Source organism: Manacus candei, unplaced genomic scaffold (assembly GCF_025592945.1).
Source record: "Manacus candei isolate 608988 ecotype Guabito, Panama unplaced genomic scaffold, ASM2559294v1 h1tg000023l, whole genome shotgun sequence".
NCBI classification, from domain to species: domain Eukaryota; kingdom Metazoa; phylum Chordata; class Aves; order Passeriformes; family Pipridae; genus Manacus; species Manacus candei.
In genome coordinates this window covers 26,285,924-26,307,406 of record NW_026138071.1, presented here as the reverse complement: position 1 = coordinate 26,307,406, position 21,483 = coordinate 26,285,924, and the positions used below count along the sequence as shown (strand labels likewise).

The window sequence follows — 21,483 nt, the reverse complement described above, 5'->3', positions numbered from 1 at the left end:
AAATCATCTGATAAAGGCCAAAGAATGAGTCAATAGCAGACTTGAGATTAGAACTCTAAGTTCTTGCTTCCTGGTTTCATTCTGAATCATAAATTAACTTGTAAGTGCTAAAGCGAAGAGGGAGGTCAGTAACAATTTAATTTAATTTAGGCTTCTCACATTCATTTTTCTGCTTTCTAAAATCTACTAGTTAAAAATATCTGAAAGACGGAAACAGTCTGATTCTGATTTCTGATGCAGACGTGCAAACCGAAAATTAAATAGAAGTATTAATATGCAAAAAAAAGGCACAGATGGTGGTCCTATTATTAAAAAAAATGAGATTAGAAGGTTAATTCTTAAGCCTGTCTCTCATTCCCTGGACTGGGGAGCCCTGCATCCCAGCTGGTTGTGCTCGCTGCTCAGTGCTGCAACCACCTCACTAACAGGTTGCAGTAAGGGATGGCTCTCCTGGCAGCCTCTTATTGACATTCACGTCATGGAGAGCTCACCATTTCTTCAAAATATATTTTGAATTTTAATTCCCGTGGCTTCCAGAGGAAAAAATAGCAGTAATGTGACTCATCTAATTGGCGAAATGGTATTTCTCTGAATTTGCCATACATTGCTCTAGAGCGACAGCCCAGGGGAATGGCGAGAGTCTCGTGAGTGGCAGGCAGTTGCTGAATGTCATAGAATTATCAAGATTAGAAGACAACTTTAAGATGATTCAGTCCAACTGTCAACCCAGCACCACCGCTGTAACCCTTAAACCACTAACCATATCACCCAGTGCCAGATCCAGACGTTCCTTAAACACTTCCAGGAATGGTGACTCCACTACCTGCCTGGGCAACTTATTCCAGTGCCTGACCTCCCTAACAGTGTGAAATTTTTTCTAATGTCTAATCTGAATCTCCCCTGTCTCAGCTTTAGGCCATTTCCTCTGGTCTTCTCGCTGTAGGCACAGCAGAAGAGACCAGCCCCTACCTCACCACAACCTCCTTTCAGGGAGCTGTAGAGAGTGATGAGGTCCCCCCAACCTTCTTCTTCTTGAGACTTCATAAACCCAGCTCTCTCAGCTGCCCCTCATAGGACATGTGCTCCAGATACTTCCTCAACTCCATTGCCCTTCGCTGGACACACTCCAGCACCTCAGTGTCCTTTTTAAAGTGAGAGACCCTAAACAGAACAAAGCACTTCAAGGCGTGGCCTCACCAGTGCCAAGTACAGGGTCAGAATCACTTCCCTGGTCCTGCTGGCCACACTGTTCCTGATCCAGGCCAGGATGCCATTGGCCTTCTTGGCTGCCTGGTTACACTCTGGCTCACGTTCCGTCGCTGTGACCAGCGCTCCCAGATCTTCTTCCACTGCGCAGCTTTTCAGCCGCTCTGCCCAAGACCTGTAGCACTGCAGGGGGTTATTGTGGCTAAAGCGTAGGACTTACACGCTGTTGAAGTAAAAAAATGGCGTTGATTAAGTGAAAAAGTGGAGTTCACTAAGTAAAAAATGGAGTTTATTAAGTAAAAAAACGGAGTTCATTAAGTACAAAATGGGGCTTTAGTAGAATCACAGTAAGGTTTAGGTTGGAAGCAAACTTAAAGATCATCTAATCCGAACCCCCTGCCATGGGCAGGGACAACTTCCACTAGACCAAGTTGCTCAGAGCTCCATCCAACCTGGCCTTGGACACCCTTCCAGCACCTGAAGGGAACTTACAGAAAAGGTGGGGCAAGACTATTTACAAGAGTATGTTGTGACAGGACAAGGGGGAACGGGTTCAAATTGAAAGAATTTAGGTTTAGATTAGATACTAGAAAAAAATTCTTTCCTGTGAGGGTGGCGAGGCCCTGGCACAGGTTGCCCGGGGAAGCTGTGGCTACCCCATCCCTGGAAGTGTTCAAGGCCAGGCTGGACGGGGCTGGGAGCAACCTGGGATAGTGGAAGGTGTCCCTGCCCATGGCAGGGGTGTGGAAGTACATGATCTTTAAGGTCCCTTCCAACACGAACCATGCTATGATACTATGATCCTATGATTCAGTGGGCTCCTGGGATGGGACCCCCACAGCTTTATTCGCTATAAACCGCGGTTGTGCAGCACCCCCGAGGCCGGACCCGCGGCCCCCTCAGAGCCCCCGCACAGCGGGAGCCCCGCGCCGCCGCCGCCGCCACCGCCCGCCCGCAGGGGGCGCTCGCGGCCGCCCCACGTGACCGTGCCCACGCCCCGCGGAGGCTCCAGTGCCGGCCGGGCGGGAGGGGAGGGAAGGAAGGGAAGGAAGGGAGGGAGGGGACGGGAGGCAGCGCCGGGCCCAGGCCGGCGGCCGCGGGGCTGCGAGCGCCGGGGGGCGGCCGCGGAGCGCCACGATGTCGCGGGCCGTGCTGCAGCCGAGCCAGCAGAAGCTGGCGGAGAAGCTCACCATCCTGAACGACCGCGGCGTCGGCATGCTCACCCGGCTCTACAACATCAAGAAGGTGCGGGGAGCCGGGGGGACGGGGAGCCGCCCCGGCGCGATGCCCGCCGCCGCTCGGGCCGGCGCTGCGCAGGGCTCGGCCGCGCCGCGGCCTAGCGGCGGGGCCCGGGAGGCTGGGCGGGAGCCGCCGCCCGGCCGGGGAGGGGGGCCGGGGCTGCCCTGCGGCCGCCGCATCGCTCCCGGGAGGGGCGGAAGGAGGGATGGAGGAGGCCGGGCCGGTGCTCGCGGCGGCCGCGGGAGCGGGGCCTGGTCCCGGCGCGGCCCCGGAGCCGCTCCCGCCCCGCTGCCGTGCATGACTCACGGGAGCCGCGAGTGGGCAGCGCCGCCCGGGCTTTTCCCACGCCGAAACCTGTCGCTACCGAAGGGGAAAAAAAAAAAGGGGTTTGGGGTAAAATTAGTAAGTTTAATTTCGATAAGTTCGAGGCGCGCGGTTGCTTAGCAGCTCCCGGCGTGAGATGGAGCGGGTGTTCGGAGCGGCCGTGGGTGCCGGGGCTGCTCCCGGAGGCAGTGGATCGGTGTTGGCCTCGGTGAGGTGGCTCGGCCGCGCAGGAGGCTGCAGGTCTCGGTGCTGAGACAAGGATGGGTCGGTCACGCCTCCGCGCTCGGTTAATTTCTGCTCTGGACGTAATCGTTGTGCTTTCCTGTAGGGAAGAACGTAGTTCATGGCCACCCCCTGTGCCAGGTGCTTCATGTATCCTTCCCAGCTTCGTTTTCCTAACGTGTGATACATTATCTGAAAGTGGACGGCCGCTTAATCCCCTTCCAGTAACGAATACTAGTTAGATTTTATTGCTTTGCCTTTTGCACAGATATTTCTGTGAGGTTTTTCGTGTTTCAAAGAAAATGTTAGCTATTACCTTAAAGCAGCGAGCACATGCACCTTTCCCGATAAAATCTCAGCCCTGTTTCCATGCTGGGTTCAACTGCAATGGCAGAGGGAGTTTGAGTGTTTTAGGTGCTTATTTGATCGCTCTGACTTATGGACCCAGGTTTCTGTCAGGAATGACCCTGCCTGAGCGATCTGAGCTCAAGGATGTGTTTTGTCCAAGAGTTTTGTTGATGTGGGAGACCTGTACTCCAGAATTAGTAAGGGCTACCACGTGCATTGTTGATTTTAAGTAAGGTATTTTTCCAGCAAAAAACCCCAACCCAAGTGATTGAAGTATTCAGAAGTCATCCAAAGCCATGTCAGTGTTTGATGTGCGCTTGAATGTTTTCTGCAAATCTTCACTGACATAAATGAAGCATTCTGACTAAATTATTGCAAGTTCCTGACTCTCCAAAAGGTTGCTTTTAGTTTGCAGTTTTGTACATTGGAAAATCATTTCAGCTTAGTAGTAGTAACAATATAGTTACACTTTTTAACAACGGAAATTCCCTATTTGTGGGGAAAACCATCAAAATGGGGAAGCCGTTTGTGTGTGCGCTTGTTAAACTTTGCGAGGAATATACCAGGTGAAAACCAAGCGAGGGGAATTTTGCCTGAGCACAGCCCTGCTTCGGTGGGCAGGAAAACAGGACAGGAAAAATGAAAACTCATCTTCATATACAGCTATTATATCAGCATATACAGCTTAGAGTGCCTAAGCCATTGTGAGTCCAGGCTCTGTTTTCATTCCCAGGGACACTTACTGCTATTAAGCGGTCCAGTGCCTACAGACACATTTCTGCTTGGCATGTTAGGATGGCACAGTCCTGAGCATGTTGGCCCATATGGTGGTAGCTTCTGCTGTTACTCATGTCAGTGAAGTGATGCAGGTGGACAGGCTCTCCACAGGGGAGCAGCAGCACTGGAGGTGACACCATTTTTTCCTGCAAGTTCCAAGAACTGAGTCCAAAATTGCGTAGGTCTTGCATACAGAGAGAGAGGAGGTGTGACCAAGTGTCTTGACTATTGTGTGACATGTATTTTTGCAAATCTTGAGGTGTCCCAGGCAGAGCACTGTGTATTCATGTAGTGATTTATGATTTAAATAGTTGTTTTCTTCAGCTGCAGTCAGTACTGCTTGACAGGGGGAACTGGTTAGCTCTAATGAGCCCAGAAGTCTCCGGACTGACTACTGTATTTTATTGTAGCTCTCTCAGCCCAGCTGCAGCATAGCTGGATGCTTGGAGCACTTTATTTTTCTTTATTTCTTTTTTTTTTTCCTTTCTGAAAGCAGTCAATTCCAAAACTGCTGTTTGAGATTCTCTCACAGATTCCTCCATTGAGTATGATATTGAAACTCAAGTTACTAGAGATAACCACACAATATGTGGTTTTGCGGTTAAAGGAAATGGTTAAGACTTATTTTTAATAAGAGGAAGTGAGAGGTTGAAGTATTCGTGGCTGCCTTACAGATTGCTGTAGATACTGTCTAGAGAAGAGGGATTTTCAAGGATTAAGAATTTTCTTGACTCTTAGAAACAAAGCAGGAAAATTTTACTTCCCAGGGAATCACAGCAGTTGCTAGAAGCAGTTAGAAACTTACATACTTTATACTTCATCTTCCTATTCAAATTCCAGTTTTGATGTCGTTGTGCTTATACTTGTTAATTGTCCATAGTTTCCTGTTTACTGACCTTCTGTCTTTTGAAACAGTTAAAAGTTTGTTGCTTTTAAGACAGAGTATCTGAGTATATGGTTTTTTTTTTTACCTCTGAGAGTGACATGGAAAATATGAAAAGTGGAGTTAGTAAAGTAATAGCAGATGATGAGACAAAACTCATATTAGATCTGTACCGAGGTGGACTTTTTGTAGTTTGTTGTTATTTTGAAGGATGACCCTTTGCTTGCTGCTTTCAGCTGTCCCTTTGGCACTGTGACCAATATTAATCCTGAACTTGGAATTCTTACCCTTGTGGTTTCTCTCCTGGTTTGTTCCTTCTGCTTTTTAAGAATTTCTCCTCAGTCTGCTAGGCTAGCAGTTGTATTATTGTTTACCCTGTGATTCTTTTGTCAGTACTTCACTACAACTGCATCTCTATAAATCAAAGACAGCAGGGGTTTTTCATATCACTGTGTCTCAGGTGTAGCTTGGATTTCATGGTTAACTTTCAGAGCAGATCATGGCTTGTGTTGGTGAGCTCTCTGTAGTGCTGCCAGTACTGTCAGCTCAGAGCATTGCTGGAGAGTGGTGGTGGAGGAGAAGTAATCTTGTTTTTTCTGTCTTTTGTTTGTTTATGAAGCCCTTGGATACCGGGATGTATTTACAATGAAAGATTTTTGTCTTGAAATACCTGAAGTACAGATTTAGCCAGAGGAAACCTAAGGAGTGTGATTTTTGAAGAATGTCTCAGCAGTGCTACTATCAACAGACCTGCTAGGGATGAAAGTTAAAGTTTTGAATTATTTAGAGTATATGTTAATCAAACTTGATGAGTCTGTTATTTAGCATGAATTGCTTCACTACCAGTGTTCTGTTGTTTTTCGCAGTATAGACTTTATATTTGTTTGCAAGATTTTTTTCTGAAAATGTCATTAAGAAAGTAAATTGACTTTCCCAACTCTGATGATTACATAGTAACCCAAAAATGAGAATCTGAAGTGATTTCTTAGATGTGAACTGCATAACCGAACTGAAATCATAGATAAGGAACTTAATAAATATTTGCAGAGGTTTTAGCTGACTTCATATTTACCATTCCAAACTAAAAATGTGGTCCCAGTCCTCTTATGTGAGCAACACATAGCTTGGTGTGAAGCCAGATTTAAAATAATTTAGCAGGTGATTGCCAGTTAGTTCTTTAAAGGTGTAATAGTGGGAATATTGGGTTTTTACCCATATTGAGGATATTACTACTTAAACTTAGAAGTTATAACAGCCAGTTGATTGTTTGATTAATAGAACCAATCAATAAAATGTACTGTTTTGCTAAGGCACTAGAGTGGTTCTTCAGGAAAAAAATAGGAGAGATTTTAGGTGACTGGAAGAGCAGGGAGAAGTTTCCAATCTGTAGAGCTCTGAAGTTTGGAAGAGTGTAGGATTAGATTACTGTTTTCATGCTGAGCTCTGTGCTGGAGTACAGAGCTTTGAACTGAGAGGAAACGCTTACCAGTAATCTAGATTTGAATAGTAAGGTTGATTGGAACAGAGAGGTGATGTCTTCAGGTCACTGGGAAGTGTCTTGGGGTGGGGCAGTGTTTCGTTACAGACATCAGCAGTTCTCCAAAGGTTAAGATGTTTGTGTCTGTGATCTTGGAGGGATGGCTCGGAATACTGTCCCGCTGGTAAGCATAGGAGGAAGCCCAAAACAAACTCACAGTGCTGGCAATTGAAAAAAAAAATTCCTTTGCTCAGGAAGCAAATGCAGTCTGGGGATACCATATCACATTATATTTTTTTCACATCAACAGTAGATGCCCATAATTATCTTGCCTTGTTTTTTGGCTTACCAGTACAAATTATCTGCCTCCATCACTGTTCATTTGTCTCGTCGTGTGCTGACACAAGAACAAATCCCATTTTAGTTGCAGGAGATTTTTAAGGTTGTGTGCAGAGGAGATAGACCTGAAAAGTTGTAACAGTTCTCATTTTAGATTGAGAATAGACAAGACACTCCCATTGCCTTGCTTTCTTTTATTAAGACTTTATTTTATAAACTACATTCGGGAAAAGTTTTGTGGTAGTGAAACTTCTCTTAATTTTTTATCCTTTGCATTTCACCTGCCCCCTATTTGATTAATGGAACCAAGTACTTAAACAGAGGACAACGTGAGTTAATCACTTTATGAACAGTGTTAAACCCACATATTTCTTTCATCACTGAGGCACAGGTCACTCTAGGATGGGCAGCTTAGGAGATACTTTACACGTTGACCTTATCAAGGCTGCTGACATGACCTCATTCGATTGTTCTCACCAACAATCTAAGGAAGTACAAATCTGGGTGAAGTCCTAATGCTGCAAACAGCTGGATAACCATGTTAGGGAACAGTTGTGAAGATTTCATAGTCAGATTTCATCAGCAGGGTCTCACTGAGGCGTGTCTTGCCTCTGGTTCCAGTCACTCTGGCATTAACAACCTAGATGGCTTCAGTGTACTTAATAAATTTATGGGTAGGAAACTGGGAGAAGTTACAGAACCTGAACTGAAGTTCAGCTTGAGCTTAACAAATTGTAGATATGGCCCAATAAATTTGGAGGTGGTTGATCAAGTATGATTGTAAGCTATTACGTGCTTAGCAACATTTAAAATGAAAAGTACTGAGATAGCAAGCCTGCAGAAAATAGCTGGGAAAGGTTAGGGACGTGCCAGGGCAAATGGGAGCCAAGTAAGTTTTGCTGAAAAAATTCAGGGCTGACATGAGGTTTTATAAACATGTGAGCAAGATAATTATGAAAAAAAAAGTAAGCAATCTTTTTGTTCTACGTGGCATACATTGAGATTCATCCAGAACATACCTGCTCAAACACACTTTTCAAGGTAGGTGTAGACAAAATGGAGAAAGTCCAGAGGAGAATAATGAAAGGGAGTGGTGGTGCAGAAAATGTCACCCATTCAGAAAATGGGATTTTTTTTTTTTAAAGTAAATTAATAAGTGATACAATTCTTTAAGTATTTAGGACTGCTTTAGAGAGAAGGGGAATGGTTTGTGCAATTCAATATGACCAGAGATCAAGAAATGATGGATTAAATGAAGTTTTAAATCTTGGAAAATGAAGTTTTAAATCTTGGAAAATGAAGTTTTAAATCTTGGAAAATGAAGTTTTAAATCTTGGAAAATGAAGTTTTAAATCTTGGAAAATGAAGTTTTAAATCTTGGAAAATGAAGTTTTAAATCTTGGAAAATGAAGTTTTAAATCTTGGAAAATGAAGTTTTAAATCTTGGAAAATGAAGTTTTAAATCTTGGAAAATGAAGTTTTAAATCTTGGAAAATGAAGTTTTAAATCTTGGAAAATGAAGTTTTAAATCTTGGAAAATGAAGTTTTAAATCTTGGAAAATGAAGTTTTAAATCTTGGAAAATGAAGTTTTAAATCTTGGAAAATGAAGTTTTAAATCTTGGAAAATGAAGTTTTAAATCTTGGAAAATGAAGTTTTAAATCTTGGAAAATGAAGTTTTAAATCTTGGAAAATGAAGTTTTAAATCTTGGAAAATGAAGTTTTAAATCTTGGAAAATGAAGTTTTAAATCTTGGAAAATGAAGTTTTAAATCTTGGAAAATGAAGTTTTAAATCTTGGAAAATGAAGTTAGAGACCTGCAAGTAAATATTTGGCAGACATCTCCTGGGAGCAACACAGATACAGTTGATCCTGCTTTGGAATAGGAGAGGAAGTAGGCAATTTATCAAGGTCCTTTCTAACCTTTCCTTCTGATTTCACATGAATTTGCATTTTAATGGTTTGAATCTCTGAGTAGAGATATACTAGGACTTAAAGTAAAGTATATACTTTGGGGTTGAACACACACCAAATAATGAGTAATAGCAGGGAAGATGTCTTGCTTAGCTCTAGGAAACACTGGACTGACTTTTAACACCTCTAATTGTAATTTTAAATTAATATGAAAGTACGTTATCTTTCAAACTTTTGAACCTTGATGAATGAGAAGTGCAATAGCTGTTAAATTTTCAATAATTTTGAGACATATTTTGGGTATGTCCACAGCCTTTAGAGACTGTCCAAAAATGATATGATTTCTTCTGCTTCCAGATTGTGGTTGAAACTATGAACATACTTTGTATCAAGGTCCAGGTTTCTCTTCTGTACAAATATCATTCACAAAACTTATCTGGGACCAGCCTGTTTAATAGTGAATTTAGGCTTGCACAAAACCTAAAATACAGCCAAGCAGTTGTGGTAGGCTTGATCAGAGGTATTAAAGCAAATGTATTGTGAACCACTATTCAAAGCACCTCTTTATTGATTATTCATATCTCTCTCTCTCTCCTTCTCAGTGGTTTTGCTTTTTCCAAACTGGATGTTGTCAGTTGATAATCTCAGCTTTAAATGCATGGCAGAAACAAAGAAGGTGTGATAGGTAGTGTGGAGTTAATGGTGAAAATGTCTCTTTGAACGATCCTTTGCCTTTTATTATTTAGTGTAATTTAGAGGATGCGTAGCTGCAAACCAGGCATGCAAACTTAAAGACTTCACCCTAAATTGTATCTAATGCCAGCAGCTCTTCCAAGGGAAGAACAGTTTTAATGTGCCTGCCTTTCAGGTGTGTCAGAAGAGTGTGCTACAGTAAACTGTAAATGGGACGTACAGGAGATTTTCCCGTTTCCCATACAGGAAATCTTAAGAGTATTTCCATTTATTAATGCAGTTACTAACTCAGGGGATGGCATAGTTTTTACTATCATTGAAATTCCATTTCCTGGTTAAATTCATATAGTTTTTTAGTGCAGAATCGTTTGTAAATGAAATCTGAAGGTGAGGTGATTTGTTGATTATGATTATTTCCGTAAATGTTGGCACAGTCCAGTGAAACTGTGCTCAGTATTGTTTTATCTCAAATCTGCAGTGACAGTAAATCAAGATCTCTTGAAGTAAGAAACCTGCGTTAAATTGCTGCAAAGTATGATTTATGATAATCTGCTGATGTGGGAGGTTTGGGGGACGAAAATAGGAAATTATGGATTCAAATGGCCCTGTTTCTCTTCTGTTGGGACATAACCCTGCTAATAATGCAGTAAAATATTTAGGCTTTTTTATCATCCTACACCATATAACTCAGGTCATGATTCCCAATGTTCTTATCCAAGGGCAAGTGAGAGGTTTATGTTGAGGCTTGAGTGAAGTTTGAGGGTTCTAAAGGCAAGTTTGGGGCACTGACTACTAACCTTGATTGCACCTCAGCATAAACTTCCCTTTATTCATATCCCTTCAGCTGGATATATGTAGTATCCATATATCTGCTGCCCTCAACTAGGAGGTAAAATGTTAAGCTTAGATTTTGCAGTGATAGCTGTTAATGGTATTTGGGCAAAAGATCTCTTTGCTGCATCATAAAGTCAGTGCATTCTAGGCCAAAGGCACTTGAATTGGATTCTGTTTTCCTCTTTAGAGGCTACTTAAATGTAGGCCTTAAGAAGGTTTTTGTTGCTGAATGTGTTCTTGATGGCTGCTTCTGAAAGTAAATATATGTAGTATTCTTCATTTTTGAAGTGAAATTAGTGTAGAAGAACCTAATAGCGAAGAAGAGAGCCTGAATTTTTTTAATAGTAATAATAATATAGTTATGTACCTTGTTAGGACAGGTAGGAAAATGCTGTTTTAATTCAAAACATAGGGCATAATGAAGCATCTCTAAAGTGGGATGTAGTGCGATCTCTCGGAAGCTCGATGACTGTGCCAATGATGATAGCAAGTGAGTATTCTTAATGAAGCTATTATCTATAAAAATCATATTATTCTTATTAGGGGTTGGATGCACAGAATCACTGTTCACTAAGTTGGGAGCTTATAGCAGGGTACCATTCTTAAGTGCTGTGGAAAGAAATGCTGTAGTGCTTGAGTCCATTGAAAAATTTTTTTTAATTGCTTAGATTAGTCTCTAACCGTAACTTGGCATCATCCTTTTCAGCATAACTGCTTGACAGCTGTTTAGTAATATACAAAAGAAATCAGAGTTGACTGCTGGGAGGTTCTTTCAGTATAATATTTCGGGACTGAAGCAGCTGGAATCCCATAGCTTCAGAGCTATATTCTAGGAATGCTGCATTAGTAAGAACATTTGTAATTTGTGAGTTTCTTTTTGATGCTCAAAAAATGTGACTGTTCTCAGAAAAATGCAGCCATTCTGGGTTGGTTTGGTGGGAGCTTTTGGGTTTTTTTTTTTTGTATTTTGTTTTGTTGAGGTTTTTCTTTTAATAAGAAATGAAGGAAGGTTATTGTATCCCACTTAGGGGAAAAAGCGATATCTGAGGTTGATGGAGAAAAGGCTACTGCATCTGGCTAATGCTCAGAATTCTGTGTGAATGCCAGAGAGCTGTATATGGCCAAGTGATCTTTGTATGTTCTACCACAATGTTCCTGCCCATTACACTACTGACAAGGGATTTTGTCTTGACTAATACAACTGCTGAAAGCGAAAGCTGCATTCTGAGACTGCTGCCCTCAGTGGCTTTGTTCTCCCTGCAGCGCAGGACTGTGGTTTTGTGCCTTACCACACTTTGACACTTGTGCAAAAGTGCTAGGATTGGGGTTTGTGCTTTCATTCTGTTCTGCTTTCTAGAGTAAACGACAGTGAGTTGGAGCTTCATAGGTCTGTTCACCATTTTAGGAGAGGTGTAGCACAGACTGGTTTATGTGTGATGCTGAACGCAGGCAATAGTATGGACAAAAATGTCACTGATGCAACAACAGCTAGTAACCAGTTAATACCAGTTCTTAGAGAGGAGCTGAGCTGCTGTGGAACATGGAAGAGCGAAGAAAAAGGCATTGACCTCCTCATTCAGTGATGTCTCCTGTCCTCTTTCCGTTCAGTCCAGCTCTCCAGAAGCTGGAATTTTGATGTGTGTGAAGGATACATTTTTAACATCTTGCAGGAATTTTCTCATTTATGAATCAATCTAGGGTCGTTTACTAGTAGGAAGAATTACAGTTGCTTCAAATGTGATGTCAGCTAACAAACAGTGGGAAGGAGTAAAGAAGGAGCATGTCATATATGTTGAGAAGAATGCCAGTTAAATTGAGGGTAACAGCTGAATTCCTGAAGCCACGGGAGGATGTGCATGTTAGTGTTTTCAGAGGTCTGTTATGTGTGAATGATCTGTGTGTAAGGGCCTGGATAGAACATAAGTTTTAGTAAACATTTCAGGGAACTGATTTATAGGAAGAAAAACACCTGTTGCTAGGAAAAATAAGGAGTGTATGTGGAAGGAGTGTTTTAATTCAGACTGAAAAATTTTTGAAGTCAACAGTGGCAGATTTGTTGTCTTCTGTGTAACAGCAACCATATTGGAATTTAACAGGGCACAAATACATGTCTGTTAAGTTGTTTCAGTAATCCCTCTTTTACTAGAGAAACTTACAGAATGTGTGGCAAGAACAACAAATTGAAATAATCTGACAAAGGTTCTGACAAACCCATGACATGGAGTTAATTAGAACTTCATAAATTTGAAGTGCATTGTCTAATTTTTTAATACCTATTTACAGTATAATTTTTACTTTTGAAATTGTGTAAAGACTTTAAAGTGTGCACAGAATAGATCTCTTGTGGCACGTGTTGTTTGCTGCTCTAAGGATATCAAAGCAACTGTTTAATATCTAGCTGATGCTGTGAATGTTGCTGAATTTATTTTCATTATAAATTCTTCTTGTATTATAGATACTAAATTTTATTAAAATATCGTATCTTTGGGATTATTAGCAAATATGAGAGTTTTGATATTAGAGTAGTACGTTAGTAAACCTCATGATGGTCATGTACTGCTGGTAGACATTTTAGAAACGTAAAATAATGACTCTTTTATTTTTTTTCTTGGCTACCGTTTCTTTTTCAGGTATGTAAAACTTCACTGAGTTTCTCTCCTTTTTTCCCCCTGTAGTTGCATGTGATGTCTGTTAACTCCTGTTTTCTCTCCCTACCTGAACTTAGTTTGGAAATACTATTAGTAGTTACATGTCTCGGTATATTTGCAGTGATTTGTGCAATAGTAGCATTCTAATAAGTACGTGTAAAGTTGTTTGTGAGTGTTAGAATAACCACCATCCAATAGAAAGTGTGCTGCCTAGAGTAACAGATGGTCATAATGTTCTCTTGGATGTAGGTAATAGTGTATTAGATCACTTAAATGTAATACTTTAGAATTTAAGAGCAATTTGTTTATATGTAATTTTTCTCTCTTTTTATTACACTGCTTTCCCAGCAAGGACAAGTTTGGAAGGTTTGCAAAGCTTTTCACCTTCCCTTTGCCCGCTTGCCCGCTTTCAGAATCGGTCTCATACTCCATGACTTCTGTCTCTACAGTCCACAACTCGGTCATAGAAATCAATGGGGGAGAGTTTTTTTTTTTAAGGGAGCTGCCATTCGAGTTCACTCTGTTGCACAGGAACGCCTAGCATGTAATTTAGTTTTGCATGAGACACGAAACTCCTTTGCAAACCCCCGTGAGGAAAACAAAACTGAGGCCATATTTGAGACAAATGCGGTTTGAGCGCAAATTTTGTCATGTAAGTAATGCTGCTTTTAATCTGTTCCTCCAAATGAAGCGGTGTGGCATGGCTGGCTACTCAGAGTAGTAGAGAAGTAGTAGTGTGTCTGACAGCATGCACTGGAGCTGGCAACAGTCGGTGCTTCCTCAGTCCTTTGTCCACAGAAGCTGCTCTGATCTGCCTACGTAAGTTATTTGAGAGACCTAACACTTAGCTGCGACTTCACAGCAAAATTTAATGAGATGTCTCGATTCCTGCTTTTAAAGCACAGCCTATGCTGCTCTAGGAGTAAAGAACACGAGCAAAACTTCAGTTCTTAACCTAAGGAAATAGGCTGCTTTAGGCAAGTACTGGCGGTTTGACTGTGGGGTGGAAAATTGTCTTGCACTTGACAGTTGGAAGAAAAATTCAATGCAGATTGGTGGGGGGATGTTAAGTTCTGTTGCACAAAGGATAGTTGAATCATTTAATGTGCCCAGCACTGTCCTCCACAGATGATGACATGACTGAATTTTCTAACAGTTTGTTAACTCCAGATGAATACAACACTACCTCAAACCAGGAATAGGATTAAAAGGAAACCATTTTTTTTCTCCTTTTTTTAGGATTGAGTTTTTCCCTCACTGCTGTTCTGCACTAACTGCTTTGATACTTCCATGCATCTTTTTCAGTAGAAGAGCATCTCTGTACTGTTTCCCATTGCATATTTCAGCTGTGACAGTCCCTGCACTTTGCCTTTCATTTTATCACCTGCTCACTAAAAAAAAAAAAAAAAAAAAATCAAACAGAAAAAGAATCTTTCTAGTTTGTCTTCAGATTTGCAACTATCACTTAGCTTTAGGTGGGTGATTGTGTTTCTACTTCACTTTTTATTGTATTTTTTTTATAGGCATGTGGTGACCCCAAAGCCAAACCATCCTATCTTATTGACAAAAACCTGGAATCTGCTGTCAAATTCATAGTCAGGAAGTTTCCAGCAGTAGAAACACGCAACAACAATGTAAGTAACCAATGACTGTATAAGTATTTTTCTCAATACCCTTTCACCACTCAAATCTGAGAGGTTTTATGTGTTCTTATGAAGCACCTGAGGCTGACAGTTGCAGTTGGAAAATAGTTGTTGATTCAAATGCCTGAAAGAAAACTTGAGAAGGAACTGCCTCTAAGGAGAGAACATTACACTGTAACTCTGGGTGGGTTTTGTCAGAGTAGGACACTTTCTAGTTTTCTTTTTGCCTGCTCTCTTCTGTTCCATTTCAAAGAACCATCAATGAGAAGAAATCCCTGAAAAAAAATCATGCCTTACTTTAATAGGAGAAAATCCTGGTGACCGAACTGATTGCAGAAGATAGAAGTTGCATAAATTTATTTATGATGTGTCCTGACCAGCAGATCAGTAAAAGATACCTGGTTGCAAAGTGGGGAAAAAAATGTTTGTATTTTAATGGTGTTCTTGCCTATGGGGTGAGTCCCTGTGGGGAAAAAAGAATGCCTTAATGAATAAGGAGAAACCTCATGAAGTACAAAACCAGGGAAATATAATTATTTCCTCTTGAGATAGTGAGTTCAATTCCAGTAGTAAATTATATTTCACCTTTCTGAGCAAGCCAGTATTGCTGAATTAGACTTTGTAGCCTTTTGGAGGTAATTAGCATTATTGGATTACAGGCAGACATTTTGGCAGGTGATGTGCACTTGTTTTCCTGTTTCAGTTTGAAAGACAAGGGAAAGATTTTTTTATTTTTTTTTTACTTGCTTATATTTCTTTCTAAAGGCAAAAAGTGGAGGTAGGTGTTGGGTTTGCATGTTCCCTGCATGCAACTACGTGCATGTGTGCTTGGGAGGTTTAGGCTTGCTTTAAGCATTCAGGTTTCTGCAGAATGGTAGTGGTAAGAACAATGGGAATAATTAGTTTCTTTTACATTGCCATCTCAAAATTTTATGTAATCTCTCCAGTAATACCAATGGGGGAAAAAAGAAAAAAAAAACAACAGAGAAAAACTTTCCCTTATGGAGGAAACAATTTCAGTAACCATGTGCTTTCTCACTTTAAAACTTGTACATGCTTTGTAGTCCTTAATATTGCTCATTTTTGTGTTGAATTTGATTGTGTGAGTAACAAATATTGAAATTCTTTATCAAGTTTATGTAAAAATAAAAAGCCCTTTTAACCATGTTTGGTAAATGCTTCTGTATTCTCTAAATTTGAGTGGCAGATCTACTATTAAGAGTGAAAGTGATATATATATAGAATTTGTTTAATGCAGTTGCATGTGTGCTCTAAATGTCTTGCAGTTGTTGACTGTGAATTTGGAGCTTAACTAATGATAGATATTTAAGGATTTGGTCCTGTGTAGTTTGTGGAAAGAGATCGAAGCTAACTTGCTGTATTTTGACAGTCATAGTTTCTAAAATAGGACACGCTCATAATGTTTTGTCATTGCCTTGTGTTTACTTACCATGAGCCAGCCAGTTGACAAAAGCCTACCCTCCTTATGCATGAGCACAATTTAAAGTAGGATTTTGAGCTCTTGCAATAGGCAGCTGGGGTTTCCTTCCTGTGGTCAGAGCTGATGGCAGTTTACTCGTCTTAGTTATTTATAGATGTTTCCTGTAGAGTGTTGTATCTCCCAAAAAAGAAACCTTTACCCATTACAGATACCTCATGAAACAAAAGCCATGTCATGTGCAGAGAAAGTTCTATTTTGAGGTAAAATCAATTTTTGTTTATAAACCTTAGCTTCGAAAAGGTGTAAGCATCAGGTTCCTGGTCAGGAAGATGTTCCCCTCCTTTCTGCCTTTGTTTCCCTCCTGCCCCGACCAACAACTACCTCACCATGTATCAGGAGGGCACACCAGGGAGTTCCTTCAGTAGGGAAATGGGTCATCAGAGCTTTAAAAGGGCAAGAAACTTATTGGAACAGGAACACATCAATTAAAGAAATATCACAAAGGATTCCTGCAGTGGAAATAGCTGAGAAATCATGAGCTGCGTTTCCTCCTTGCCATGAAAATTCCGGGGCAGCCTTTCAGGAAGGGCTTTTGGATTTTATATGTTCAACAAACACTGCTTAGCACTGTTAGTAGTACCTTTTCACATGTCAGTAGGTCATGTTGCCAAACAGGTTTGCATTCAGTTGGAGAATAGGTAGTGCCAGCTTTTTTTTTTTTCCACCCTATTTGTAGCTGTTGGTTTGTTTTCTCTCAGGTACCATCTTCTGCAGTGTTCTGTGTCTCAGAAATGAGCAACACACTGAAGACTATGAACAGTGTCTGCTGTAATCAGATGAGCTTGAAAAGCCTAAATTTTCATTCTGTTGAAACAAGAGATTGTTATATTTGCTATTGATAACTTTTACTTCTTTATCCATGAAAAACACAGCTCCTGATTTTGTTCCTTCTCCATTTTGACACTGAGTCAGACTAGAGCAATGTCTGACAGTCACTGATTTTCAGTATTGTTCCAAGAATGAAAGTTTGTGGACTGTTGAAACAGTGAAGTGCCTGATGAATCCTTGCTGACCAGGCTGGGAAGTGGAGTAGCTCATCTTCCAGAGGGTCAATTATAGATAACTCTGCACCTCATCAGTTCATAACTCTCTCTCTCTCTCTCTCTCTCTGGTTGCCTGAGTGCAGTCTCTGTGATCTCTTACACTTGCCATTTCTTTTCCAATAACCATTGTGAACCACATAACCTTGAAAATGTGCAGTTTGAAGACCAGACTCTTAAGTTAACTGTTAAGGAAATTGGCCAGCAATGGAGTGTTGCTGCATAGTGTATGGAATATCTGCAAAGGAAGGATGTATGTAAGCAAAAACTTGAAGGATTGAGAAAGTAAGAAACAAACCTTTTGGAGTCCTCTTGGAAAACAAAAGTATATTCTGATTTTGGGGAAACTGTACTGTTTATTTTAAATTGACTTAAGCTTTGTTTTGAATAAGCCTTCCAAAAAGCTTTCTAACACCATCATTCTTGGTCAGGTCGCTGATCTGATTGTGCTAATATCGACTCAGAGTAGCATTTATTTTTATTGAATTTCCTGGACTAGCATCAGAAGAAAAGTTCCAAAGTAAGGGATGCAGAAGCAGCCTGATTTTTCTGAGGGCTTTTTAGGTCTCACCCTCTTATAATATGTACAGGCAAGGCTCTTGCCATAGATAAATTGAAAGAGAACCTACTTGACTCAAAAAAAAAAAGTCTTAGGACCTGAAAGTTACTCTATTCTCAGTCAGTGCTAATACTTAATGTCTTTTAAAACCAGAATAAAATACTTAATGCCTTTTAAAACCAAAATAAAATACTTCACAATGGGGAGCTGGAGATGCAGGGAGAAAGGACATACATTTTTTATAGATTGTGGATAGAGTCTGTTAAATCTGCTGCCTGCTCAGGTAAAGCTCTGTGCCTTTGTGTGATGAAGCTGTAGTCTCCCTTTTGCTTTCCCAAACACCACATATGGCAAGTAGTGAGAGTATCTGCCTTCTTTCTTGTGCATATGTTTTTCTTTTACTCAGATTGCTCCGCAACAATTTCCTTTTAGAAAAACTTCTTAAATTTTTGAATGTCTGTTGGAAAAGTTGAGGCTCTGTCATTGCTTAGCAGTCAGCAGACCAGTGAAGCATCTCTTGGAAGTTTCTAAGGGGATAGTTAGTGGGAGAAATGTCTGTTTTCCAGATACTGCTGATCATCATCATCTAGTAGCTCTGTTCTCAGTATTATTCATATCAATTCCATTCGTGTTTTGCATTGACTACACATTGAATTTCTTAGGAAATAGTATTCTGAAGGTTTATTTACCTGGTTTAACTGTGCTAATTTTCTGCTGTATTGTGTCAGTGGGGACTGGAAATAAGATCCCATGGGAGCAGAGCACATGCTGTGTGAGCATTTCCAGCCTGCCTCAGTTAGGATCTTTAGTTTGGAATTATTTCACTCGAGATATTATTTAATTTTTCTTCACAACTGTGTTACCTTTTTGCCTTTTAGATTCCAGTGTATGTGCTTGGTCTGCTGTGTCTCACAGTTTCACTTAATTGTGAGCTGTTTGCATAGCAAATTACCTGAATGTGGGAGAAGTGCTGTGGCACAGAGTGGCTGGACCTCCTTGGCTAAAGCTTATTAGAAATAATTTATGCATGCTTTTATTAAATGCTTTCTTCTATAACAAGAAATTGAAATACAGACTTTATAACCAGTCTTGATTTTTAATTTGTGATAGGTGCTTCCAGTAATTAGTCTTTTTCAAAACACTTAATACAAATAATCATTTGTTTTTTCCAAGTATGTCTTTCAGCCCCTGAGGGTACAGTGCCTCAAGGAAAATCTCATTTATTTGCTTGTTTCTACTGAAGCTCTTAATATCGTAATTTGCACAGCACTAATGAAGATAATTTAGAAACTGTCTTCTGTGGAAACATAACTTTAGGATCTCAGCTGTGCTGCCTCATGTATTGGTAATCCTTTTTCACTAGGAAACAGTCATTTATTTTTGAGGAAATTATATGGTCATTACAGATGTGACAGCTGTTTCCTTAAATTATCCTCAGATTCAGTAAATTTTAATATTTTTCTCCAGCTTTCTGGGATGATAGATCTCTTCTAGGGGAGACTTGATTTTTCAAATAACTTCCAGTTTGCTTAAGCAACAAAACTCCAGCTCCCTGTACTCCACCATAAAAGTAACTGGCCTCCTGACCATGAAAAACTAAAACCCTTTCCAGGTAAGGGCATGCCCTGCACAGCTGCCTGTTCAGCTCTGCTCCTGCTCAGGGAGTTTCTAGTGCTGAAGGGACCACAAATGAGATGGATTTTCCACAGCCTGCTGAGGCAGCAGTTTATTTTATGGGAGTACCCCTTGCATGAGTCAAGTCAGATGATGAGTAACCATTCTCTTTTCAGCTTTGTACAAACAGTGAAGATTTCTTATGCTTGAGAAAAGGATAAATTAATGATATTTTGCAGTTTCTTCTGAAATAAACTGTGTGCAACAAATAAAGCTTTATCTACGTTTTTCCTAAAAAATCATTCAGAATTGAAATTGCTCCTCTAGTGGCTTACTCTGACACAACCATACCTGCTGTTCTGATTTCATGTGTCTGAAGTCTTCAGCTGTTACCTACATAAGACTGACTTAAAATGACTCATCCCATAATGTAATCAGGAGTATAGCATGTAAAGCCTTTCAGCCTGAAATTGTGAGCACTGTCAGCAGTGTTTACATCATGTTTATGTTCATGGCTTAACCTTTGACTGGGCATGAATTTGAGATGGAGTAGCATCCAAATACAGTTTAATTTTTTATCATTATTTGTAATAAATCACTGTAGCACACTGCTGTAAGTGTCCATATGAATCACTTGCCAAGGCAAATCAAACTACTCATGTGGTTGCTCTTGTTGCTTCATAGTGTCTGCAATACCTGCAGAGGAGTAAATGTGTGTAGTACTTAAGATCCTCATCCATTAAAACTCTCTTTTGATTTCATGATTGACGCTGAACAACTTGGCCTTTAAAAAACAAAGAAACAACAACCCCCCCCTTATTAATACCTAGACAGTATTTCAGCTAAGCAGTGTTAGTGAGATGGCATTCTAAAAATTGTATGGTCTGTAAATGAATCGTAAAAAGCTTGCTAAAATTGTAAATGAAGATGAGAGAGTGGGGAAACTGTTCTTTGTGGCTGACAGATAAATCAGTTTATAAAGAGGAGCCTCCCTGCTCCAGTTGGCCATTGTTACTAATAATATGGTCAACCCCAGAGGCCATAACATTTGTAGAGGGTCATGGGTGGCTATTTTCTTTTTAAAACAGTTCACTTAGTGCTAAGAACATGAAAACAAACCAAAAATAGATTTTGCAGCCGACAAACATAAGTTAGTAAACATGTTAAATATTCTGTTGCATCTTTTTATATGCAGCACAGCACTTTGGAGACTGCTTTTAACTGGAAGTAAGAAAACCAAGGACACATTTGTCAATCTGCAGTTAGTTTACAGAATTTAAAACTGATTTTCTTCATTTGATCAGATCCTTCTATCTTTCCCTGCTGTTCTGCTGTGGATTTTGTAGACATGGAACTTTGTTCAAATGAATTGAGTTTTTCAAATCTTTGTCTAATCACTCTACAGGTGGCAGGTGTAGTGACTGCAACAAATGACAGCAAGAACGCTGACAGTGATAATTTACCCCTATCCTCAGAATTTTAAGTCAGAATTAATAATACTGCTTTTTGGGGCTTATATTCCAAGTAGTATTTGGGGCTTATATTCCATCACACTGATGCAAGAAGCAGAAAATTCCCCTAGTGTCTGTTCCTGGAGCATGAAATAAGTCATTTATTCACATGCTACTGCTACCAGTCAAACACAATAAAAAATGGCAGGAGTACAGTTATCCTCTGGTTTTTCACACTTAATACTTTCTGAACAACCTTTTCTAGTTGTCTCATGTTTCTCCTGAGCCTTGATATTAAACTGGTATTTATTCACATGGTTAATATCCCAATGGCTGCATCATTACTCTCTTGTCTCTGAGCCATCATTCCTGTAGGCTCTGAGTGAGGCTGTCTTTTGTTTTTTGCTTCTTTTAATGTGCTTTCTCTGTGTACATAATCAACTGTGCAAAGATTTTGGGGACTTAATATGAATATTTTGTGGATAATATACTTCACAAAGTGTTAGCTTCACTCTCTGGTATTTAAAATCCTCATTTGTAAATAATATTCTGATACGATCGGACATGTGATACGTTATTAATAGACAAAAGAAATAATTTCAGATTAATTATTTCAGAGTTTTTTTTTATCTTGCTATATTATGCTGAAATTCCTGCAGCTTTTCATAGGTCTTAAATCTAATTTACCTCATTAAACAAAAATACTGCTGGTATAATTTGTACTTTAAATTCATAGAGAATAAGTAAGCCACTTACATGTAACCAGACAGCA

The 21,483-nt window shown here is 40.1% G+C and overlaps 1 protein-coding gene across 4 annotated transcripts in view; it reads left to right on the top strand.

The window, feature by feature from the left end:
- The first annotated feature begins 2,265 nt into the window (after window positions 1–2,265).
- The window catches only part of NCKAP1 (NCK associated protein 1), a 59,276-nt gene continuing 40,058 nt past the window's right edge, over window positions 2,266–21,483 (top strand). For 2 of the 4 annotated variants that reach the window (XM_051787762.1, XM_051787761.1), the window contains exons 1-3: window positions 2,266–2,451; window positions 13,252–13,269; window positions 14,427–14,537. In XM_051787762.1, the coding sequence (XP_051643722.1) occupies window positions 2,344–2,451; window positions 13,252–13,269; window positions 14,427–14,537 (237 nt within the window). In that variant the 5' untranslated portion in view covers window positions 2,266–2,343. The remainder of the gene's footprint in view (window positions 2,452–13,251; window positions 13,270–14,426; window positions 14,538–21,483) is intronic. The other 2 variants (XM_051787764.1, XM_051787763.1) reach the window with 1 other exon arrangement.